The sequence below is a fragment of the Equus przewalskii genome, chromosome 1 (genome assembly GCF_037783145.1).
Source record: "Equus przewalskii isolate Varuska chromosome 1, EquPr2, whole genome shotgun sequence".
Taxonomy (NCBI): Eukaryota; Metazoa; Chordata; class Mammalia; order Perissodactyla; family Equidae; genus Equus; species Equus przewalskii.
The window spans coordinates 92,233,816-92,260,138 of NC_091831.1; the positions used below are offsets into that span (position 1 = coordinate 92,233,816).

General features: G+C 43.2%; 1 protein-coding gene across 1 annotated transcript; it reads left to right on the plus strand.

The window, feature by feature from the left end:
- Window positions 1-26,110, plus strand: LOC139083844 (uncharacterized; the record flags this gene model as incomplete). The annotated part of the gene is made up of 5 exons (XM_070623097.1): window positions 1-359; window positions 23,093-23,188; window positions 24,699-24,778; window positions 25,027-25,313; window positions 26,006-26,110. Coding segments are annotated over 5 exons (855 nt in total), but the record flags the coding sequence as incomplete, so codon positions are not given.
- Between the last annotated feature and the right edge of the window lie 213 nt (window positions 26,111-26,323).

Here is a 26,323-nt window from a genome sequence, read left to right on the forward strand (position 1 = left end):
AGGTCCATCCCCATCCTCTCCACTCCTCCTCATTTCCCCCCAAAAGACGATCACCGGGCCCTCACCTCGACTTCCGCTCCCCGCCGCATCCCCCGAAGCCCGATACGCCAGCCAGCCCGCCAGGACGCTGCTGTCACCCGCCCCACCGACCGAACAGAGCGCGGCCTCACCCCACGCGACAAAGCCGACCCTCCGGGGTCTCACCACCTTCGCAGCTCCGCTCTCCTTCCGGCGGAAAAAGAGTCTCTTCCGGTTTCCGGGACGTGGGGAGGAAGTCCCGCCCCTCGCAACTGCGTACTGCGGCGTGAGGTGCGGAGGCTGCGCGCGCGGGCTCGAGAGCGTCGCGCGGTCACTGCTCGGTAGGTGGGGCGCCCGCAGTCTCTTGGGGTCACTTGGAGGAGCGTCGGGGCGGTGGCCGTGGAGCTGGGGACAGGACTGGGAGCCGTTCAGCGTGGTCTGGAGAGCGGCTTGCAGACTCAGGGTCCTCAAAAACTTCCCTCCGTCCCCCACGGGCGTCCTCTGGGGCCTCGAGGCCCCGTCTCCCGGCCGCCCCGCGTTGTATTGAGCATCTCGCTGCCTTCGGTGATCTGTGCAGCCCCGGGTCTCTCTGTCGTAATGGCAACCCCTGGTTGGGCTTTGGCTGCACGTCCTCTGACGGCAGGGGCTCACAAGCGTCTGGTGACTCCTGACGGCCTCTGCTGCTGCCCGCCCATCATCCCTGTAGCAGGGAAGGGATGGAGCGCCTGCACGGCCCCCAACTGGACCGTGGACATGGCACTGTTGGCGCTAGGAAGATAAGTTAGAAATTAAAATTGCCGCTTTAATTTCCTAGGGCTGCCATACCCAAGTCCCACAACTTACGCGGCTTAAAACTTATTTATTCTCTCCCAGTTCTGAAGGCTAGAAGTCTGAAATAGTGTCAGCAGGGCCATGCTCCCCTGAGACTCGGGTTAAAATCCTTGCTTGTCTCTTCCTAGTTTCTGGTGCTGTCCAGCAATCTTTGGCATTCTTTGGCTTGTAGCTGCATCCTTTCAGTTCTAAACTCACCAAACTCACATGGATACAAAGCTCTAAAATAAAATATTAGTAAATTCAATCCTGCATTCCATCTAGAACAAGAAAGGGTCTATCCCAGAAATGATTTAACATTAGAAAACCTGTTGCTATAAATCATTGTATTAAATAGTTGTAGAGGTTTTAAATTATATGATCATCTCAACTGATAAAATGTTTTCTGAAAAAATTCCGATATCTACTTTGATTTAAAAGAAAACACTTTTAGCAGAATGGGAATAGGTATGTAACAACTTGATAAAAGGCACTTACCAAAAATTTATACTTAACGATAAAACGTAAGAGATATTCCCATTAAAGTCAGGAAAAAATGGAAGACCCACTTTCACTACTGATATTCAACATGTTGCTAGATTTTCTAGCCAATTCAATAAAACAAGAAAAAGATGATGTTAGGAAAGGAAGAAGCGAAAACATTATTTTCAGATGATGTGGTTTTCTTTCTAGAAAATGTAAGAGAATGAAATGACAAAGCATTAGAACTAATTAAATGGTTCAACAAGGTGCCTAACGAATTGACATGTAAAAACTTAAATTTTTCTTATATACCAGTAATAAAATAGAAAAAAGGGAACATAATATAATAAAATAGAAAAAAGGGAACATGATATGAATATGTGAACAACAGATGCACAAGACTTTTGTGGGAAATGTGGAATGTTATTGAAAGACTTTAAAGACTTAAGTAAAGGGAGATTGCATGTTCCAGAATGGGAAAATTCCATGTTTTAAAGATATCAGTTTATCACAAATTAATAAGTTTTGATACAATGCCTATTAAAATACAGTAGGATCTCCAAATAACTCCATTTGGTCAAAGTATATTATTCTTTTAATACACTCTTAGGTACCATTTATTGATATTTTATTTAGAATGTATCTCAGTGAGATTGGTATATAGACAGAGTTTTTGGTACTATATTAATCAGATGCTGGTATTTAAAATTATTCTAGATCCTGGGGCTGGCCCAGTGGCATAGCGGTTAAGTTTGTGCTCTCTGCTTCGGTAGCCAGAGGTTCCCTGGTTCAGATCCTGGGCTTGGATCTGTGCACCACTTATCAAGCCATGCTGTGGCAGGCATCCCATGTATAAAATGGAGAAGGAGGGGCATAGATGTTAGCGCAGGGCCAGTCTTCCTCAGCAAAAATGAGGAAGATTGGTGGTGGATGTTAGCTCAGGGCTAATCTTCCAAAAAAATTTTTTTTTTCAATTATACTAGACCCCTTAAAATAAATTAGTGAGCACTTCATATTTTTCTATGATCTGAAATAATTTAAGTAACCTTAGAATTATCTGCTCTTTTAAGGCTGAATAGAGAACTTGGTTTTGAAACTATTATATAGTGGATTTCAAACAATGTGTCTGGTCTCTTCTATGATAATTGAAATACTTAAGTTTTCTACTTTTTCTGGGATGCTTGGAAGGCGTTCATTTCCAAAAAGTTTTCCAAATTAGTTGTCATTGTATTCGACATAGAATTCTCCTGTGATTTTTAAAATCTTTTCTGCACATGTGGTTTTTTACTTTCTCATTTCTAACCTTACATTTTTTGCTTTCTTTTTTTCTAAATCAGGCTCACAAGAGATTTGTCTATTTTGTTGAACTCTACAAAGAACCGGCTTTGGAGTTTATTGTTTCTACTGTTATTTATCATTTTCTATTTTTCAATTTTAGTTTTTGTGATAGTTCCTCTTCCTACTCTCTTTTGTTTTGTGTTCTTTTCTAATTTCTTAATACAAATGTGAGTCTTTATTTTTTCTAATTTCGTCATTTTCAATCTTTCATTTTTTTATGAAGACATTTTAAAGCCATAAATTTGCCTCTGCATAGAGCTTGCTTTGTGTTCTATAGGTTTTAGTATAAAGTGTTCTCTTTTTCATTCCTCTTTATATATGTTGTAATTTTACTTGTAATTTTCTCTTGAATCCAAGGGTTATCCAGGACCGGGTATAATTTTTTTTAATATTTAAGTTTTTTGATCATCCTTTTATTATTTTTTTCTAGTTTTATTATGATCAGAGAATTAGGTTCTGTACTTTTTAATTAAGATTTTATTTGTCAAGTACATAATTAATGTTTACATATTCCATGGACATTAAAATATGTATATTTTCTACTTGTAATTGAAGTTCTGTGCTTCTGTTACATCAAGTTTATTGGTTTTAGTTTTCAAGTTTATTGATTTTAGAATTCAATTCTCTGATATATTTCCTAGGTCAGTTTAGTTCTAAAAGAGGTGGGATTAAAATTTCCTACTTAAATGTATTTTAAATAAGTTTTTCTTGCATTTCCAAAAGGTTTCCTTATGTATTTCATTGCTATGTGCTTGGTTCATACAGGACAGTGACTGCCCTATGTTTGTAAATTTTGCCATCCATAAATTCCTTCTTATCCTGTCTAGTGCTTTCAATTTATATTTAACCAATATCCCCTTATCTGATGTTAATGTTACCATCCTTCTTTCTTGGTTTCTCATACTCATCTCTTTATTTTCAATCTTTTATATTGCTTTAAGTTTCATGTCTAGTAAAAGAAAAGTTATAGACATAACAAATGAGCAATCTGGGTTTTGTTGTTCACCCAGAGTGTTTAACTACCATGCAGAAGCCAGCTGTTGTGCTGATCTGCATGTCCATGGAGGCTTAGAGCTTGGATATTTTTATGTTGCAAAAGAAAATTTAATACTATGTTGATGTTAAAATAAATAGTAGTTTACAACTTCATTTGTGATCTTACTATTTTAAAATATCATTAAGTACTAAGAAAATGCTAGAAATATAGCCATTAAAATCTTGACAGTAGGGGCCGGCCCCATGGCCTAGTGGTTAAGTTTGGTGCATTCCACTTCAGTAGCCTGGGTTCATGGGTTCGGATCCCAGGCACTGACCTATGCCACTCATCAGCCATGCTGTGGTGGCAACCATACAAAATAGAGGAGAATTGGCACAGTTGTTAGGGCGAAACTTCCTCAGCAGGGAAAAAAAAAAAAACAACCCTCAAGAGTAGATTCCTCAGGGTGATGGGATTAGAAGTGGCTTTTTTGTACTTTTCTGTATATTCCATATTTTCTATAATGAACTGTATCACTATTTTAATTTTCAAAGAGCACTAAATATATATAATATTTAGATCGAAAGTGTCTTTTAGGAAGGACTTGTGTCCAGAATATGTAAAGAACTTTTAAAACTCAACAGGGAAAATAACAACCCATCAAATAAAAAGAGTCAAAAGACTTGAGCAGACATTTTACCGAAGAGAATATATACATGGCAAGTAAGCACAAGAAAAGATGTTTAATATCATTAGCCGTTAGGGAAATGTAAATTCAAACTACAATCAGATACCACAAGGCACCTATTAGGTTGGCTAAAAAAACCCCAAACCTGACAATACCGTATGCTGATTAAGATGAGGAGCGACTGGCACTCTCATACATTGCTGGTGGGAGTTCAAAATGGTACAGCCACTCTAGAAAACAGTTTGGCAGTTTCTTATAAAGTTCAACATACACTTACTGACGACCCAGCAACCATGCTCCTCTGTGTATTTATCCTGGAGAAGTGAAACTTGTGCTCACACAAAAACGTGCATACAAATGTTTATAGAAGCTCCAGCTATAATTGCCTAAAACTGGCAACAGCCTGAGTGTCCGACAGGTGAATGCTATGCAGCAGTCCGAAGGCATGTGCTGTTGGTTTGGACACGTACGGCAATCTTAAAGATTATGCTGAAACTAGTCTCAGAGGTTGCACACTGTGATTCCATTTGTATGACATTCTTGAAAAGAGGAAACTGGTGTGGAGATGAGTGGTTGGCGGGGTTAGGGCTAGGGAGACAGCATGAGTATTGTCCAGGAGGGGAAATCCCCTTTCTACCCTTCTTGTGTTCTTACGGCTGGACTGATAAGAAAATTGACACAAGACTAGATTAATAAGAGAAAAACACAGTTTAATACATAGGTCTTGGAGATCATAGAGAGCTGATGCTCAGAGAGTGAACAAAACAGGCACTGTATGTACCTCTTACACAAAGAAACAATAAATTCGTGAGGAATGACAGGACAAAGAAACTTAGGTTTGGGGTAGGTTATTAGTGAGGAATTTAAGCAGAGTTTAGACCTGAGGTAGTAAATTAGCAAGGCTTGTTTCTGCAGGCTTCTCGGCCCTGAATCCCCTGGCCCTGTAAGGATGGAGGGGGAGCACCTTTCACAGGGGAGATTCATTTCCTGCTTTGGGGCAGGGGTTCAGGGGGAGAGACGGGAGGGTCAGAAGGCCATTTTTGCTTCTCAAGTAACTTTAATTCAAAATGATCAGTATGGTATTGTGGGATATCTGGGGGTGGCCTGCCCTGGGCCCCAGCAGTATAAAGGGATAGCAGAAGGGACTTTTTTTGGAGTGATGGAAACCTTCAATTTTGGTAGTAGTTAGATATTTATACATGTCTTGAAATTCATAGAACTGTACACTAGAAGTCAATTTGACTATATGGTAATTGTCAAAATAAAAAATTTTAAAGTGTCTTTTAATGAGGTTCAGTAAGAATTGTACTTCCTCTTCTATGTGTTAATTTTGAAATAATTTCAAATATACAAAAAGTTGCAAGAACAGTACAGTGAAGCTACATCCCCGTCACCCAAATTCACCAAATGTTAACATTTGCCACATTCTCTTTCGTACACAGATGTTCACAGCAGCTTTGTTTGCAATAGCACGAAACTAAACAACTCAAATGTTCATCAACAAGTGAATGGATAAACATATTTTGGTATGTTCATACAAAGCAATACTGCTCAGGAATAAAAACAAGTGAACTCTTGTTAGGATTATTTACATACTGTATGGAATCGGCCAAGGGCCAAAAGCCTGTCATCTCCTTAGCTGGAAACCGTGTACCACTCCTCACTCCCCTCCCCTTTATCCGATATCTCGAAAGGCTCAGCTTCCCTCATGGCTGTCCCTCCTCAGACCCATCCAGAGGCTCCTGCAGAGTCCTAGCGGGCAACCAACACTGCTCAGTCTAGAATTCAAGACTCTCCAGAAGCTGCCTCTGTCTAGATATCCAAATGAACGCCCTCAAACCACCTTAGTGGGTTCCACAGAATAGCCTGTGAGTGGCGCTACCTAAGGAAACAAGGAGAAGGCAGAAAACTTCTGGACCTGCCATCTCTCTCCATTTCCTGGTAGGTATTTTCTCTTCTCTAGGCTGCTTTAATAATGGTTCTCACGCTGTCCCATTTTTCCCCCCACTTAATCACATTAAAATATCTTTAAGGGGGCTTGGCAATATCTTTGCAATTACAGACCCCAGGCAGCAAGGGAAAGGTAAAGAATGCGTATTTTTGTATCTTTTGCAATCAGAAGATAACTCTACCTTCTCAGTCCTCCCCCCACTCCCATTTACCCTCTTTCCCAAATCTGTCCCACATCATCTTCCCTCCTGTTCGTATGGGTCCGTCTGGGCTCTTGTTTATGGCCACTCCCTTCACCTGTGAACTAGATTCCATCTCCTCTCAACCATTCAAGGACTGTGATCCTGCAATTCTTCCTCTCTCTTTCCTGAGTTGTCAATTTTTCCCTCTCTACTGGACGATTCCCCTCAGTTTACAGATAGGTCATAATAACTGCCATCATTGACAAAGATACCGCTTCCTTGGCCCAATATCCTACTGCAGCCACTATTCCATTCCTTCACTTTCATTTACAGAAATACTCCTTGAAATTATAGACGCATTGTCTTTATTTTCTCACCTTCTATTCTGTCTTTAACTCACTCCAATCTGATTTTCATCCCCATCACTGAAACCATTCTTGCAATGACTCCCATAATTCCTCAATCTTGACATTGAAAAATGCCACAGACGATTCACAGTCCTCATTCAGCATCAGTGGAAATAGCTGATGTCTCCCCACTTCTTGCCATTCTCTTCAGCCGTTCCCGGGACACCACCCTCTCCTGGTTTTTCTCCTCCCTCACTGGCTGCCCTTTCTCAGTTTCCTTTGCTGAATTCTCCTCCTTTTCCTCCTAACCTCTAATGTTAGAATAGCCCAGAGTTTGGTCCTCTTTCCTACCTACACTGACAGACTTTTTTCCTCAAACGTAATGACTTTAACTATCATCTCCATTTTGATGCAGCTCAAATGAACTCTTTAGTCCTGAGGGCTTCCCGCAACTCTAGACACATACATCCAAACGTTGACTTCACATCTCCAACTTGACGTACAGTACATATCTCAAATTTAGCATTTCTAAAAGTGAACTCTTCTGCCACCCTCAAACCTGCTCATCCCATAGTATTTCTCATCTTAACGTCGTACCATCACTCACCCAGCCACTTAGGTCAGAAACCTTTTTCAAGCTCTTTCAAATACACTCTACATCCAACCTATCAGCAAATGAGTTCTACCTTTAAAATAGGTTCTGAATTTGACCACTTCCTTCCCCCAATGTAATTACTAACCTGCTCCCAGCCACCAACATCTTTGCCTGGATTGCCAGCTGAGAACGCTAACCAGACACTCTACTTCTACCCTTGTTTCTCTACTCCACACGGAAACCAGAGTCGCTCTGTTAAATCACCAGCCACTCTTCTGTGCCAAACTGCCCAATAACTGCATCTCACTTTTAAATAAAATCCTAAATCTCTGCCATGGTCTGCAAGGCCCAACACGAGATCTCTGCCCCAGATGCATCTCCAGCCCATCTCCCATTGTTCCCCTTGCTCTTACCACTTCAGACATTCTGGCTTTCTTGTTATTCCTCAAGTATGCCAACTGTGTTCCTACCTCAGGGCCTTTGTACTTGCTACTCTCCCTGCCTGGAACAACCATCCCCTAAAATACATACACGACCTGCACCCTCACATCACTCTGGAGCAGGGTTACCAGAGAAAACACAGGCTTTGGGTAATATACCTAGGAGTGGAATTGATGGGTTATATGGTAGTTTGATGTTTAGCATTTTGGGGAACCACCAAACTTTTCCATAGCAGTGGCACCATTCCAGTTTCCCCCAGCCATGTACAAGGGTTCCAGTTTCTCCATTTCCAGGTCCTGAGTGAACAGTGAGTCCTTCCGTTCTGAAGATTGTTGCCCTTCCACTCTGAGAAATTCTCTCCCTCTCTCTAATTCCCTCACTTCTATTATTTATGTTCTTTATTCCTAGAATTTCTGTTAATTCAAGCTTGAACTTCCTGATTGATTTTCTGTCTCTTTTCTCTCCTTTTATATCTCTGTTTTCATTCTGTTTAGTTGAAGATTGATTCAATTTTTATCCTCATGCCCTTCTATTGATTTAATTTTAGCACTGATTTTAACTTTCAGAAGCTTTTATTCTTTGTTACTCTTTCCTAGCATCCTGATACTGTTTTTTTTTTTTAAAGATTTTATTGTTTTCCTTTTTCTCCCCAAAGTCCCCCAGTACATAGTTGTATATTCTTCATTGTGGGCCCTTCTAGTTGTGGCATGTGGGACGCTACCTCAGCGTGGTTTGATGAGCAGTGCCATGTCCGCGCCTAGGATTCGAACCAGCGAAACACTGGGCCGCCTGCAGCGGAGCGCGCGAACTTAACCACTCGGCCACGGGGCCAGCCCCCTGATACTGTTTTAAGGGTGCAGTTTTCTCACTGTGTGTGTGTGTGTACGCACGTGTGCATGCTCCCGCGCACATTCTCTCCTGCTCCCTGAATTAAATGTTTCCTTCAGGGTCAGTTTTTTTTTAATCTTTATACTGGAAGATGATATTTCCATCTTTTCATACTGAAAGCTTCCTCAAATATCTGGGGGTCTTGACTTTTCATATTTAAGAATGAGGCATTAAGTGGATTACCACCTCTCTACTTGAGTGAGACTTGCCCTCTGGCCAAGATTATGGGAGAGGAATGCTGACATTTCACTTTAAATGGCAGAATGCCTGGTATTTTCTTTGGAGCCATTAAATTTCTTTAGAGAATAACGTTTCAGTGTTGTGTGTGTGTGTGTGAGTGTTGGGAAGTTCTGGGTGTTCTCCATTCCTCCTGCCACACTCCCGCCCTGGGGTGGATGCTTGGCTGTAAGGCGTTCTGCATGCTCAGTAGGAGGGAGGGACAATACTTCACGTGTGGGTTCTTGACCCTATATCTCATTACCGTACGCAGTGGCCCCTGGTATTTCCTGGTTGTGGATCCTTCTAGCATTCTGCAGGGTGAAGTGGCTTCTTCCTTGGTGGTATTTCCCACCCTCCACGGTTTCTCCTACGTTCCCCTATCAGTTATCATTCCTTCCTCAGCTTCTATATAAGCATGTGACACAGAGTTGGTACATCCCAAGCGCTCCAGTTATGTCTCTTACATAATTTGAGGTACAGGTACAATGCTGTGGACTGAATTGTGTTCCCTCAAAATTTATATGTGGAAGCCCTAACCCCCACTGTGATGGTATTTGGAGATGAGGCCTTTGGGAGATATTTGGGTTTAAATGAGGTCATGAGAATGAGACCCTCATGATGGGATGAGTGCCCTTACAAGAAGAGCTCTCCCAGCTCCCCACCCCCGATGTGAGGAGACAGCAAGAAGGCAGCCATGTGCCGCAAGCCAGGAAGAGAGCCCTCAGCAGAACTCAGCCCTGCTGGCACTCTGACCTCAGACCTCCAGCCTCCAGAACTGTGAGAAATAAACGGCTGTTGTTTAAGCCCCCTAGTCTGGTATTTTGTCACAGCAGCCTGAGCTGACTAAGACACACGATTTTGTTATTATCACCCAGCATGGGCCCTGAGAGTCCTAATGAGAAATAAAAGGCAGTCTTATGGGACTGAGCCCTTAACCTGTGGGATCTGACACCATCTTCTGGTAGATAGTGTTAGAACTGAGTTAAATTGTAGGACACCAAGCTGGTATCACAGAGAATTGTTTGGTGGGGTAAAAAGTCACACACATTTGGTGACCAGAAGTGACAGAAGTGAAGTATTCAATATAAACGTGAAAGAAGAGGAAAAACACAGGACAAAGAGTGAGTTTTTCCTTCTCAGAGTCCAATCTCCTTCCTTCATTCTGCAGCAAATGATATTTACAGAAATATAATCTCATAAACACTATATACCCATTTTGAAAATTTTAGACTCAATCTATATATAAAGTATAGAGAAAACCATTAAAATTGCTAAACAGTATAAAGTTAAAATAATGTAACCAATTGAGAGACTAAAAGAGGTGCAGAGAAGTTGGGAGACAATTTCCTCATCTTATCTAGATGTCAATAGACCTATCCACAGTAGACAGATGGATAATTAAACTCCCAGTATGAAAAATAAAGGCAATAAAATATTTAGAGGGGGAGAGAGGGAACTAGGTACTGCAAGTGAACTAATTCTTTATTTTTTGTAGAATGCAATGTTTGATTACAATAAAAATCAAACAAGTTTTTGTGACTCGTCAGACTCTAAAATGTATAGAAAAATAAGGGGCCTGGAAGAGCTAAGACACACTTGAAGAACAAGGTGGGGGACTTTTCCTACCACATATCTAGTCTTATTATAAAGCTATAGTAAGACAGTGTGGTATTGGTGCAAGATTAGACAAAATGACTAATAGAACAGATTGGGGGGCCCAGAAACAGACCCACACATATAGACACTCGGTATGACTAAGGTGGCACTGAAAATCAGTGGGGAAAGGAACGGCTATTTAATTAATGGATCTGGGATATGTGGTTATCAAATTAAGGGGGAAAATGAAATTGGGTTCCTATCTCATACCACATATAATTTTATGTGGAATTAAAGCTAAATTAAAACTTTCATTTAAAAAATGTACTATTCCATGTCCTGTAACAGAAGCTACTTTCACTTTCATAATCAAATACCTGGCACATAGTACACATTGTTAAGTGAAAAATTGCAATAAATGTGGACTTTTGTTCCAGCCAAGGTGTAGTAACAGGAATTGTATTTACCCTCCTGCCTGAAATAAGAACAACAAGAAAAAGGACAAAACATATGAAACAACAGTTTTCAAGATGCTGGACATCGTGCAAAGCTGGATAGTGATCTCTCAGAGAAAGGACGTATGAGTTGAGCCCTGTGATTGCCCAGCTTATTGCCTTGGAAGAGTTTCCAAGACACAGCAGAGAGAAGGAAAACCCAGTCAGGACCCAGTGGACTCGCTGAGTTGAAAAGATGGAGCTGACAGTCAGGGAGACCAAGGAAGCTCGAATTTGCAGGTGTATCAGAGGAGAGAGATGCACAGGTGAATGTAGAGATTTGCAGAGGGTTCACCTTGAATATTCAGCAGAGGACTGATCAGCTCATGTGTGAGTAGAAACTACCTGATGCCAGGAAAAGAACCACCTGAAAGAATTAGAACAATTCCAGTTCTCAGACAGAGCCAAAAATAGTGCCTCTTCCCACCAGCAAGACTGGAAAAACTCACCATTCATTGGGCAATGGGGAGAGTACCAAAGAAGGTTTTGCTTCATTAGTGGGGAATAATTATCCCCAAATTAAACACAGCTCTAGTCCCACCTGAGAAATCTCAAAAGTAAGACCAGAAAGGATCAGTTTCCAAGTAACTGCATCTTAGAACAAAGCTCCAAAAATTTGTAGGAATACCAAACATCCAGCAGTTAACAATGTAAAATTCACAATGTCTAGTATCCAATCAACGATTACCAGGCATGAAAAAAAAAATCCAAGTGGGGTGAATAATAAGTCAATTGAATGCAGGCAGGAAAATACAATCCATAGTGGAGTGAATAATAAATCCATTGAAAGTAATCCAGAACTAACAAAGATATTATAATTCACAGAGAAGAACATTAAAAGTTATTACAAATGTGTTCTGTATGTTCAAAAAGTTAAGTAGAGACATGGAAGATATAAAAAACATCCCAGTTGAACTTTTTGAGATGAAAAATACACCATATGAGATGAGAAATAAACTGGATTGGATTAATGGCAGATTAGACATTGCAGAAGGTTAGTGAATTGAAAACAGAGTAATAGAAACTCTTCAATGTGAAACAGAAGGGAAAAAAATTTTCAAGTGAACAAAGTATCAATGAGCTATGAGATAACTTCAAGTGGCCTAATATACTTGTAATTTGAATTCCCAAAGGAGATAAGAGAGGGGAGGATAGAAAATATATTTGAAGAAATAATGACCCAAAATTTCCCAAATGGATGAATACTGTAAATCCACAGATCAAAGTTCAGTGAACACCAAGAACAAGAAACGTGAAAACAGTATACTAAGAACATCATAATCAAATTTCTTAAAACCAGTGAAAAAGAAAAACTTTAAAAGCAACCAGAAGGTGTGGGCGTGGGGGAGGCGGTGTTGGGGGAGACATTACATACAGAAGAACAAAGGATGACAGCAGATAATTTGTTGGTAACAATGTAACTGAGAAGACTGGAGCAACATCTTCAAATACTGAAAGGAAAAAAAACCTGTTATTGCTAGACCAATTCTATGCCTTCTTTCAAAACAAAACAAAAGGTATACCAATTCTATACCTTCTTTCAAAAACAAAAGTAGGGGCTGGCCCCGTGGCACAGTGGTTAAGTTGGCATGTTCCACTTCAGCGGCCCGGGGTTGACCAGTTTGGATCCCGGGTGTGGACACGGCACCACTAGGCAAGCCATGCTGTGGTAGGCATCCCACATACAAAGTAGAGGAAGATGGGCACAGATGTTAGCTCAGGGCCAGTCTTCCTCAGCACAAAGAGGAGAAGTGGCAGCAGACGTTAGCTCAGGGCTAATATTCCTCAAAAAAAAAAAAGTGAAAGAAAGATTTTTTTTTCAGACACATTGAAGCTAAAAGAATTCACCAGCAGTCCCTCCCTGTAGGAAATATTAAAGGAACTCATTCAGGCAAAAGGAAAATAACACCAGATGGAAATCTAGATCTACCCCCCGCCAAAATTAGCACCAGCAATGACAACTACATGAATGGATATATATCTTCTCAAACAGAACAACCTGTAATTTCTTAGGAAGAGCTAGTCTGTTCTTATGACACTACAAAACTGAAACAAAGGAAAAGTTAATATACTATTTTTTCTGATTTCTGCTTGGAATAAGATATGGATCATTGCATCCTGTGGATCCCTTCATTGACTGGGGAAAAACCTCTGAAAAGTCCTTCCTTTGACTTCAGCCAACAGTTTGTTAGTGATATTCATTCCTTTACTAACCTGGAGTATACATAGTGACAGAAGGAACTTTTTCTTTTTAATTTTTCTTCAATGTTTTACCTAGCTTGTTTCTGTGGTTATGAAATGAACAAATTATCTCCTCACTCTGAGATATAAAATTTAAAACATCGGTTCACCAAAAATTTTAACAATTAAGTTGAATTTGTGACTTATGAATTGTATAAGTATTAGAGGCAAAATTTTTGCTTAAACTACTTCTTATGAACAAATAAATTGTGTACGTTTACTATAAGCTCCTTTTTTTTTATCCTCGGTTTATCTTTTTCAAGACTTTCACAAGGTTCTTTATTTCAGGCTCACATATGGTTTTACTGCTTACTTTCCAAACTTTAGTTTGGGTCATTTCTCATCTATTTGTGTCTTCTTTATATGTTTGAGGGATGTTTTTCATTTCTGATTGTTGTGAGGATCTTGTCTTTGTTTTTATCACAAACAAAAATCTGGCAAGCCTAAACTTAGCCCCAAATACCTTGGAGCGTGATAGGATGGCACAGTTGTACAAGGCTTTGATCACCCAGAGTGTAACCTAGGTGTGCTCAGGTGAGTCCCAGCTGTTTCCTCTGCAGACTGTCTCCAGTGAAAAGGTGGTCAGAGGCTGCTATGGGGATAGGTCCTGCTGACTGTATCCTCTGGGGGTTGCAGTGGGTCATTCCCCTCCCTCTCCTTTGTTCCTCCCACCAATAGGTCAGCCAGTAAAGCCAGGTCAATAAACAGTTAATGGGCCATACATAGATGAGACAGACTTGTTAAACAAATACAAAACATATCACTCAGACTCCAGGATTCCTTATTCCTTTCACTCAAATCCTAATGATTCAAATTTTGAATGTTCAGATGCTCTTATACGTGTGTGAGGATAAGATCCAGGATGATGAGCAAGTCTCTATTTATCCTAACTGGGACCTCAAAACCACAAATAAAAGCAAATGCAGGAATTCTACAGAAGCACCTAAAGGTTTTCCCAAGTTCAACGTAGGTTTTCCCAATTCAGACACACATACATTCATGGTTACATACAGATAAAAACTCATTCTCTTTTGAAGAAAATAGAGGATGGCAATAATGCTCTATTATTTTATTTGCTACAGCCTGTTCCTTGGTTGGGCAAGGAAGTGTCCCTAGCATCCTCTGGAGGCAGGAACCAACCGTGGGGTGGAGGAGTAACAATCAAGAGCAGGGGACAGACGCGTCCTCTATGCTTTTCTTAGGCTGTGAGAAGAGTCAATTGGGGAAAAACCCACAGTGTTGTTTGGACGTTATGAGAGAAGTCTCACTCGACCATTGAGGAAGATTAGAATGATTATGAAAGACAAGAAAGATATTGGCGATGATCTTCGTGATTTGAAGACCTCTAAATGTGTTCTCTCCAAATGTTTCTGAATAGAGATGCAAAATGAAGCTTTATCTGCAACAAGCCAGGAGTGAAACCTCATGAAGATGTCTGTTCTGCTCTCTCAATAGCCTATCAGCCAAACAGACTGTAGTTTCTCTGTATTGTTACCCATGGAGCCCAACTGTTAGAACATCTGGGGTCTGGTTCTGGTTGTGCCTTTAAACCTTGAAAAAGACCCTTTCAAATAATTCTCTCTAAAATGCTTGTCTGTAACTTATTTTGAGAGGATCAAATAAATTAACGTTATGGCATTTAACACAGAAAGAGTATAATGTGGACATGAATCAAGAACTAGGGTAGAAAAAACTTAACCCTTAACCTACTTCAGTTAGGAAGAAAGATCTGAAAGGATGTCAAGGGACAACCCAATTAAAATGATTCTCAAGTAGCAATCACCTCAATCTCTCTTTTATGCCCCTGTCTTTTTATTCTGCCCACCACTGCCTTAGTTAACACATTCATCTCTCTCTTTTTTTTTAAATTTTTTTTTTTAAAGATTTTATTTTTCCTTTTTCTCCCCAAAGCCCCCTGGTACATAGTTGTATATTCTTCGTTGTGGATCCTTCTAGTTGTGGCATGTGGGATGCCACCTCAGCATGGTTTGATGAGCAGTGCCATGTCCGTGCCCAGGATTCGAACCAACGAAACACTGGGCCGCCTGCAGCGGAGCGCGTGAACTTAACCACTCGGCCATGGGGCCAGCCCCCACATTCATCTCTTAATTATTCATTTGCCCTCACCCAGCCACCTCCAAAAGACCTGCTTTCTCTCTTTCCATTATCTTTCATACTGGCCACTAGTTATTCTCTAAAACTTATCTAATTATAAAATTCCAATGGCTTAAAAACCTTCAGTAGCTCCTTAGGGGACTATAGGATGGATCAGATTCTCTCCGTGGTATATAAGGCCTCTTTCAATCTACCATTCAGGGTTGTTTTAAACAATAGGTTTATATAATGCCTGGCACATAAGATTTAATACATCTAGTATAATGACATGTATGATAATAATAATACTATTAGCTGTAGGCTAAAAATTCATTTCCCAGACTGAAGACCATAGATTTCAATATCTAAAAGAAAAATACCTACGGAGGAAGATCGTTCTTGCAAGTCCAGAGAAGTCACTCTCTCTTGAAGGCAGCCTTGGTGAATGGAGCAGGAGTCAAGACACTCACATCTCTCATTTTGTTTCCTCCCCCTTTCTCCATGACATGGTGCTACAGGCACAGACTCTAAGCTCCTAGAGAGGTGGGACCATGCCTTTTATTTGTTTTGCCTTCTACTTCTTTTTCTTCTCTTACTATACTAGTAAAGGAAACTAGACTATGTCACCCCAAAATATGCCACTTTGGCCTATTGATTATTTTGAATTAAAAGCTCCTAAGAAATAGCAGGTACAAGAAGGATACTGTGACCCTCCTTTTCTTCCTGAAAGCAGGAGATAAAACTCTCATGTGAAAGGTACCCTCCCTGCATCAAAAAGAATACTTAGAATTCATTTTATACAGAGAAATTCAAGAACTGTACACTGAAAACTACAAAACGTTGTTGAAAGAAACTAAAGAAGGCCTAAATAAATGGAAAAACATCCAATGTTCATGGATTGGAAGACATTATTAAGATGGCAGTACTTCCCAGATTGATCTACAAGTTCAACACAATCCCTGTCAAAATCCCAACTGTCTTTTTAAAAACCACTGGACAAGCTGATCCTAAAATTCATATGGAATTGCAAGGGATCTTAAATAGCCAAAACAATCTTTAAAAAGAAGAAGAAAGTTGAAGGATTCACATTTCCTGATTTCAAACCTACTACAAATCTACAATAATCAAGACAATATGGTACCAGTATAAGGACAGACATATAGATCAATGGAATAGAATTGAGAGCTCAGAAATAAATCTATACAACTATAACCAATTCATTTTCAATGAGACCCAAGATCATTCAGTGGGGAAAAGACTATTTTCACAAATAGTGCTAGGACAACTGGACATCCACATGCAAAATAATAAAGTTGGACCCCTACCTCACACCAGATACAAGAATTAACCAAAAGTGGATAAAAGGCCTAAATGTAAGAGTTAAATCTAGAAAACTCTTAGAAGAAAACATAGGTGTAAGTCTTTGTGATCTTGGATTAGGCAACAGTTTCTTAGATGTGACACCGAAAACACAAGCAACAAAAGAAAAAATAGATAAACTGAACTACATCAAAGCAAAAAACTTGTGTGTCAATGGATACTATCAAGAGAGTGAAAAAACAATCCACAGAATGGGAGAAAATATTCGCAAACCATATATCTGGTAAAGGTATAGTATCCAGAATATATAAAGAATTCTCACAGTTTAATAATAAAAACACAACCCAATTAAAAATGGGCAAAGATGTTGAATAGACATTTCTCTAAAGAAGATATACAAATGGCCAATAAGCACATGAAAAGATACTCAACATTATTAGTGATTAGCGAAATGCAAATCAAAACCACAAGGAGATATCACTTCATACCTACTAGAATGGCTATAATAAAAAAGACAGACAACAAGTGTTGACAAGAATGTAGAGAAACCGAAACACTGCTGATAGGAATGTAAAATGGTGCACTTGCTTTGAAAGGAAGTTGGGCAGTTCCTCAAAAAGTCAAACATGGAATTAGCACATGACCCCTCAAGTCCACTCCTAGGTATACACCCAAGAGTACTGAAAACATGTGTTCAAACAAAACCTGATACGTGAATATTCATAGAAGCCTTATTTATAAAATTCAAACAGTGAAAATGACCCAAATGTCCCCCAACTGATGAGTGGACAAACAAAACGTGGCATGTCTATACAATGGAATATTACTTGACCATAAAAACAAATGGAGTACTGGTACATGCTAGAACATGGATTAATCTTGAAAATATTATGCTAAGCAAAAGAAGCCAAACACAAAAAGCTACAGTTTATACAATTCCATTTATGAAATGCCCAGAATAGGCAAATCCATGTAGACAGACAGAAAATTAGTGGCTACTAGGAGCTGAGTGGGGTGGTGTGGGAAGGAGAATGAGGAGTGACTGCTTAATAGATATGAAGTGTTTTTTGGAATGATGAAAATGTTCTGGAACTAGATAGTGATGATGGTTGCACAAACTTAGGAACATACCAAAAACCACTGAAGTGTACACTTTAAAATGGTGAATTTTATGGTATGTGAATTATATCTCAATTTAAAAAAAATAGGCAAAGGACTTGAACAGACACTTCACCGGGGGATTATGCAGATAACAAATAAGTACAAGAAAATATGTTCAACATATTAAGGAAATTCAAATTAAAACCACTGTGACAAAAGGATCCCAAGGAGACATGATGAAGAAATGTAATATGATATCTGTGACAGAATCCTGGAACAGAAAAAGGACTTGAGCAAAAAACTAAGGAAATCTGAATGAAGTATGGACCTTAATAATAATGTATCAATATTGGTTCATTAATTTTGCCATGTGGACCATACTAATTTAAGATGTTAAAAGGGGCTACTTTTTGGGACAGTGGAACTGTTCTGTATTGGTTGTGGTGAATCTATACATATGTTAAAATTCATAGAAATGTACTACAAAAATAGGCAATTTTACTGAGTGTTAATTTAAAATATAAAATTAAAAATTATTTGGAGGAATTAGAGAGCAATCAAGAGCCAAGAGAACCTGGAGATTTGAGCCTTGAAAGAAGAGAACTGTGCTCAGTGAAATCCGTCTTTCCAAAGCTCTCCCCTTAGGGCACACCCCAGGCTGCACAGCGTGAGGTGGCCGAACTCTTGCAGAAAGCCATAGACTTCTTGGCTTAGGATATCAGTGGATAAAGTTTAGGGCATAGCAGCTGGGAACTGAGGGGGGAATATCTCATAAAGGAGGGATCTGCAGGGAGGGGATCCCCAAAACCTGCATATGAAATTCCCTCAAATCCTTGGATGACCCTTTACTGCACATCCCCTGGGAGGGACTCCAAGGAGCCCAGGGGAAGCAACAGCTGGAAGGCAGATATTCCAGCTGCTGCCTGCTCAAAGGCAGACAGAATTTGTTCTTGACTTCCACAAATATAAAGGGGCTTGGTAAATGCCTTGGACTGTCCACTGAAATCCCAGATGGGCCATGCCTTGGAAGACTACGTGCCAGAACTAAGAAATTCACCCTAATAATAATGGTGAAAGCTAAACAGACCCACCATAAGAAAAGGTTGAACCAAGACTCCACAAATTTGAGGTCAAGTTCAAGCTATTAATTTGCCTGCCTACTAATACAAAAATCAACATTCTCCAGGGGAAGATAAAAGAATCCTGAATCTGTGCAGTGTATCATCCCCAATGTCCACTGTACAAATTTTTTAAATCCTAGACATGCAAAAAAAATATATATATAACTCAAGGTCAACAGAAAAGTCAGACAATGGCAGTAGATACCAAGACCACCCAAATGTTGGGAGAAAACCTTCGAAGCAGCTATTATAAATATCTACAAAAGGCTTTAAGGAAAATATAGTCATAATGAAAAAATAGATGGGGAAATCTTAACAGAGCAAAGAAAATTATTTTAAAAATAGAAATTCTAAAACTGAAAATAAATAAAAAATTCAAAGAGTGAGCTTAACAGCCAACTGAGGGTGTCATAAGAAAAGATCAGTGAAATCAAAGAAATATCAGGAGACATCTCAGTCAAGAGACTGAGAAAAAAGATTGAAAAAAAAGATCTGCCAAACAATATTAAAGTGACAGTATTAATTGGAGTTCTAGAAGGAGAGGAGAGAGAAAACAAAGTAGAAAAATGTGAAGAAATAATGGCAAAAAAATCCTTGCATTTGGTCAAGACAAAAATTTACAGATTCAGAAATCTCAGGGACCCCAATGAGATATATACGAAGAAAACCACTCCTAGGCATATCATAATCAAACTGCTGAAAACAAATAAAAAGAGAAAATCTGGAAAGCAAAGATAAACCACAATGACACACTGGGGAGCAATAATTTGAGGTGTCTTGGACTTCTCCCCTGAAACAATGAAGGTCAGACAGTAGTGGGGTGAAATCTTTAAAGTGCTGAAAGAAAAAGATCATTAATACAGAATTCTACATCCAATAGGATGAATGAAGATGAAATAAAGTTATTTTCAGATTAAAGAATTCATCTAAGAGAATTCATCGCCAGTGGATCTGTACCATAAGAAATGCTGAAGGAAATTCTTCAGGCTAAAGGGAAATGATTTCAGAGAAAATCTTGGATCTTCAAGAATGAATGAAGAGGATCAGAAATGGTAAATATCTGAGTAAATATAAAAGACTATTTTTTTCTTCTTACTTTCTTTAAAATATAGGGCAGTTTAAAGCAAAATTTATAACATTGCCTTGTGGAGTTTAGCATGTATGTGGATATAATACATATAACAAATCTAGCATAAAGGATGGGGCAGGGGATGGTAGTAAATGGACCTATATGGTTACGAGGCTTCTACACTTTATGTGAAGTTGTACAACATTATCTCCAAGGAGATTGTCAAAAGTTAAGTGATGACATTGTAATACCTAGAGAAACTACTAAAATATAAGATAAAGTGGTAGAACTAACTGCCAATAGGTAAAGTGGAATTCTTAAAAACAATACTTGAATATGCCAAAAGCAGACAGGAAAAGGAGAACAAAGGAATAACCATCAAAAGGGGGGAAAACCCAAAAAATAGTTGGCGTAAATCCAACCATATCAATTATTACATTAAATATCTATGGACAAAACTGTCCAATTTAAAGGCAGAGATTGCCAAAATGAATAAAAAGCAAGACTCAACTACGTTCTGTCTATAAGAGATGCACTTTAAATATAGAGGCACAGATAGAATGAAAGTAAATGGATGGGAAAAATATACCAGCAAACAGTGAGCATAATATCAGATGAAATAGACTTAAGCAAAAAGTATTAGCAGAGATAAAGAGGAACATTCTTAACGATAAAAAATTGATTCATCAGAAAGACATAACAATCATAAAATGCTTATGTACCTAATAATAGAATTTCAAAATCCACAGAGCAAAATTTGACAGAATTAAGGGGAGAAATAGACAATTGCACAACCACAGTTGGAAGTTTTAAACTCTCTCTCTAAACAAATGTTAGAAAAACTATACAAAAAAATCAGTAAAGACACAGATGATCTGAACATTATCAACTACCCTGACCTAATTGGTATTTACAGAATACTACACCCTAAAGGTGCAAAATCAACATTTTCAAGTGCACATGGTGTATTTACCCACACAGACCATATGTTAGTTGATAAAGCAAGTCTCAATAAGTTTAAAGGCATTGAAACCATACAGAGCTTGTTCTCTGACAGCAATAGGGTGGGTATGGGGCATTCGGGTTCCCTGGAGCCCGGTGAGGGGAGAAGGATGGGTTCAGAGAGAAGGCACAAGTGGCAGTGCCCACATAAGCAGGTACGGGGAAGGGGCAGAACCCCAGGAGAAGGGGGGAGAGGGTGGATGAGGGCACCAATTACCCACCCCAGACCCCAACCTCACCGTCTCTGGCTGCCACCTGCCCCTAGAGCTGCCAGGAGGAGGGAGTGCCGCGGTCAGGTGATGCTCAGAACAGGGCCCCAAGGCTTCCTGCTTGGCTCCTTTGTCTGCCTGAGGGGTGGACAGCTTGTCCTCCTGCTCTGGCCACAGAAGGACAGCACCTAGCAAGGTGTGGAGCGGAGCTGCTTCAAGGTGAGCTGTTTGGGCTGCGGGGGGCAGGATGTAGGTGGGATGGGCCAAGGGGGAGGGGGTGACCAAAGGCTTTGTCAGGGAAGGAAGGGCCAGACCAGGGTGTGCTGGAGGCGCAAGGAAAAGGCCTGCTCTGCCCCAGTGGAGAGCCCCGATCCTTTGGCTGAAGGTGGCCAGCTGAAAGCAGTGATCCCAAACCTTGCTTGCCACAGGGGAACCCTCTGTCCAGGGCTAGACCGAAGGGGACGGGAGGGGCTGGAGATTGAGGCCAGACCACAGCCACAGAGCCAAGCATTGCCACGGTGGCCCCAGAAGACCTGTGCTCCGTGAGAGGACACCAGTGGGTTGAGGTCCTGCAGGGGCCTGTGGGGGAAGGGCAGGGCCCGGAGCCCCAGAGAGACTGCCTGTCACACCCACACCCTGTTTTAGGGCCATCTCATTGCTGTGCCCCTGAAAGCCTCAGTCAGAGCGAGAGGAGAAAGAGCTCTGGCCCCCAGAGAGCCCCAGTGGTGGGGCCAACACTGTCAGGCTGTCCCCTGGACTCTTGCTCACAGCTCCAGGGCCTTGGTCCTTTTCCCTTGTTACAAAGAAAACGACGGCTTGGTTCAAGGAAAGCCAAGGGGAAGGGTGGCTGTTTCTCCAGGTCAGGAAGGATACAGGGGTCCATACTTCCCAGCAGGAGGGTCTGGGGCAGGGGACACTCATGTGCCAGCAGTGTGAGAGAGACAGTACTGTACCATGGTTAAGGTCATGGGCACTGGAGCTCCACAGCCTGGGCTTGGATCCTGGCTCCTCCACTTACCAGTCTGTAACCTTGGCAACCTCTCCAAGCCTCAGTTTCCCATCTGCAAATTGGAAAAGATAGCAACAGTATCTATTTCGCAACGTTATTGTTAGGACAAAATGGAGCTTTAGCACAGTTTCTGGCCATAAATGCTATTATCATTATGGACAGAGCCCCCACATGTGGACCTAGACACCCTATCTGAAGGGGTAGCTCCTCATCCAGACTCGGACTCAAAGCGGTGAAGGTGGCCAGCCTCATCACCCCACCGCCACTGGGGAACTTTCAGAGGGAGAGTCTGGGTGGGGCCCTGCGTCCAGGGCCTTTCCAGCTGGGTGATTTCCTGAGAGCTCTGGGGCAGGGGTCACAGGGAGGCAGCCAGCCTCCGAGGGCCCATTGTTCCTCTCCTCTGAGCCGAGAAAGATGCATTCTCCCCACCCCTTCTCCCCTGACGCCCAACTGTACAGCTCAGGAGCAGACCTGCTCATCTCTCCTTGTCTCGCTCACAAAGAGCTCTCAGTGCCTCACAATTGGCCTGTGATAGCCAGCCTTACGAGCTTATCGTCCCCAGCTGACAGATGAGGAAGTTGAGGCCCAGAGGGAGGAAGTGCTTATTTGATGTCCCATATAGAGAAGTGGCACAGCCAGGACTTGACCTCCCTGTCCTGCATCCAGTGTCGCAGCACAGACTCATGGACACAGCAAATGCGCAGCCCTGCACCGACACGGACAGCCCAGCCCCACATGCAGAGCGCACAACCTGAGCTGGGGGAGGTGGGAAGGGCAGCGGCTTGGATCCTCAGTCCTCATCAGCCAGGTGGTCACAGCAGGTTTTTTTTCCTCCCTAGATGAGCTTCACATCCCAGGTAACTGGAGCAGAAGTCCTCAGCGTGTCTTTTCTTCTCCCCAGGTGGGGTACCTGTTGCACCAACAGGGACCAGGACAGTCCACCCTTTTCCACAGCTGTGACCACTGCTTGGCCTAGTCGGGGGAAGCAGGACCCCAGGTACCCTCCCTACCTGGTGGACTTCAGGAGAGCGTGACGAGGCTGTTCACGTGACTGGTTCTCCTGGGGTCTCCTGAGGTCAAGGGAGAGGGGATGGGGGAGACCTGAGCCTAGGGGGGCCAAGTGTCCAGGTTCTCCTGGGTTCCTGGGATGCTGGGTTTTCAGTTTTAAAATCCAGAAAGTCCCGGGAAAACTGGGACGAGTTGGTTCCCTGAGTCTTCCACAGCTCCAGCCTGGGAAAACAAGACTCACCCAGTAATAAGGAGAGGATACTCTAGACTGCGGCCAGGACGGATGGGGAGGGTCAGGGACAGAAGAGACACAGGGAGCCACACGGCGGTTGGCACTCTGCGACGTGGGCTGGGGCAGCCCTGCTCCTTATTTGTATGTGGGTCCTCTCCACCCCAGTTGAATCTGCTGGAGTCGACCTTCTCCCTTCCAACAAAGATAACCGAGGACTGGGAGGGGTCCCCCGACCACTTCCTTCTCCCAGCTCCCCTGCCAGCCCGGGATTCTCAGTGCTCAGCAGGCCCTACTTTCACCCCTTTCTCAGGCTCTCTCTGAGACCAAAGCTCAGGCACAGCCCAGGAGACCATCCTCCCGAGTCCCAAAAACCCTCCGTTCCCAGTAAAGACAGAAACCTGAACTAAACAGATCTCTCACCTCCTTACAGAGGAAAAGGAGGTGTGGGAGGTGACTGATATTTAGTACAAAGGGCACAAGACACAGAATCATGCAGACGTACACTAAGCTGCGTGCCTTCCAGCAACGTATAACCTCTGCAAAGCGGTTTCCTTATCCTGAAAATGGGGACACAGTCCCCATCCTGGAGGATTGTATTAAGCCCTAAAACGAGCGGCTGCTCCATAGGTGTTTGCTGCTGCGGTTGTTGGAGGCGTCCTTCTCCACTCAGCCTTGGGAGGGGGTGCCTGTCTGGGGTCCAGATTTCACCCCGGTTTCTCGGTTTCTTCAGGACTGCTGCCCCACTCAGGTACACACAGTCCTGGCTATTGCCTCCAGGAAATGGCAAGAGAGGAGAAGTCTGGGGAAGGGGATCCTAGAGCAGGGGGAGGGGAAGAGAATGGAGAGGCTGTAATTTGAGATGAGAAGAAAACACTGGATGAGGAGGAGGTCCCAAATGCTGGAAACTGAGGGTCCCCAGGGGTGGCTCAGAGCAGGATTTATCCGTGCTGTCCAGGCCTCTGGAGTTCCTCAGCACAGGGAGGCGGGGTGCGGTAGTGATGACATTCACTTTGGGCCTAGCCTGAAGTCCCGTCTCCCTGAGCCCTGGGCCGACCATCTGACCCGATGCTCAGTGGAAGGAACCGGCTCCTCCTTCACCCTGGCCTGTGCAAAGGCCCGGCGGTCTGATCCCTTTCTCCTCCCAGGCCCTGACTGGGGCCGTCAGCACCGTTAAGTTCTTCCTCTCTCAGGCTTTCCTGGGTCAGCACTTCGAGGCCCTGGAGTTGCAGGGCAGCGAGCCTGAGCCCGGAGACCTCTTCCTGTTCAGGCTGATGTCCCCCACCGGACGCTGGTGCGGGGCCCACGTGGGCGTGTATTGCGGCCACGGAGAGAGCATCCACTTCGAGGGTGAGCGTCTCCAACGGAAACACAGGCCCTATTCTGTACAGAGCGGCTGCCCAGCAGTGGGCGGGCCACACAGAGAAGAAGTCTGCGGGTCCCGAGTCGGGGTGCGGGTCCCTGAAAATAGGCGCTTGGGTACCCAGGGATGGGGCGTAGGGGCGCCGGGTCCTGGGAGATGGTGGTGCAGGATCACGGGGCTGGGGTCCCAGGACCTCAGCCCGGCTCTGATCCGCACCTGTCCGGCATCCCCGCAGGCAAGAATCCCGGCGGTCACGGGCCGCACATGTTTCTGGGCTCTTGCGAAGGGGTTGTATCCAAACAGGGGCAGCGCCCGCTGTTGCGCTCCCGCTCGCTGTGGCGTGTGCTGCGTAGACGCGGCGGCATTGACCGCGCCGCGCTGGAGCGCCGCGTGCGCGAAGCCATGGACGCGGACCCGCCTCCCTATCACCCCACGCGCAGCAACTGCGTGCACTTTGCACTGCGTCTGCTCCGCCCAGGGCCCAGCCTGGACCTCCTACAAAGAGACCGGAGTCCCATTTCGGTGAGCGCGGTCCAGCTACTACTATACCCACACAGGACCCCACCCGCCTCCGGAGCTGGTTAACAAATGCAGCTAACTAACGCACTCCTGCAAAATTCAGGCCCTTCTTCCCCCTACAGGCCACGTCACTCAAACTCAAGATCTGCTTTACTCTGGCAGACCCAAAGCCCCCAAAACCAAACTAGGCCTGCCAACTCATCGAGGTTCCACCCCGCTGAGACCCTTTGAGGCCCACTCCAGGAAAGCCCCAGCTCACAGATGCTGGACACATCTATTTACTTTAGTCTATCAACCTCCAAATCCATTCTCCAGTGGAACCCACCTACTGAGCCAAGCTCCACCTTTCTGGGCCCCGCCCATCTCCACCCTCGCGCGCAAATTCTGGTTCTGGGGACATCCGGATCTTAGTCTACAGATCAAGACTCAGCCCTATGGGCTCTTCCACTTTGCAAGTCCAGCCCTCTTCACCTCCGCCCCAAGCCCAGCCAAGAGACCCCAGCCATCCAACCTGATGCCGCAAACTCGGGCCCAACTAGATCCCACCCCGTTCCCCAGCCCGGCCACTCCTTTCCCTCTAGACCCAGAAAGTCTTTCCTTGGAGGACCTCGGGCCTTGGGAGCTGACCTGGAGGCCTCCCTTTGGCGGTCACAACAGACCCTAACCCAGCCTCTTCCCTTTTCCTTCCTTCCTAGGTGTCAGTGGACGTGGACTTGACGGTGGACTAGGCGTGAACTCAAGCCCTCCTGGGTGGGCATGGGGGCTTCAGAAATGGTCATTAAACTGTTTTCCAAAACTGAGTTCGGGGTTCATCGTCCCCTCTATTCTCTCGCCACCTCTCCGCCCGCAACCTGATGTAAGCTCCTCGGCGCTCTTGGATCAACCTTCCTTAAATTCCATCACCTCCAGGAAGCCCCCTGTGAGAAACCAGAATGCCGGCAGAGGGGCCCAGATTTTGTAGGAAAGGTGGAGCGGGGAGAGGGAGCGTCCGTGGTCTCTGAGTCGGTCTCCGG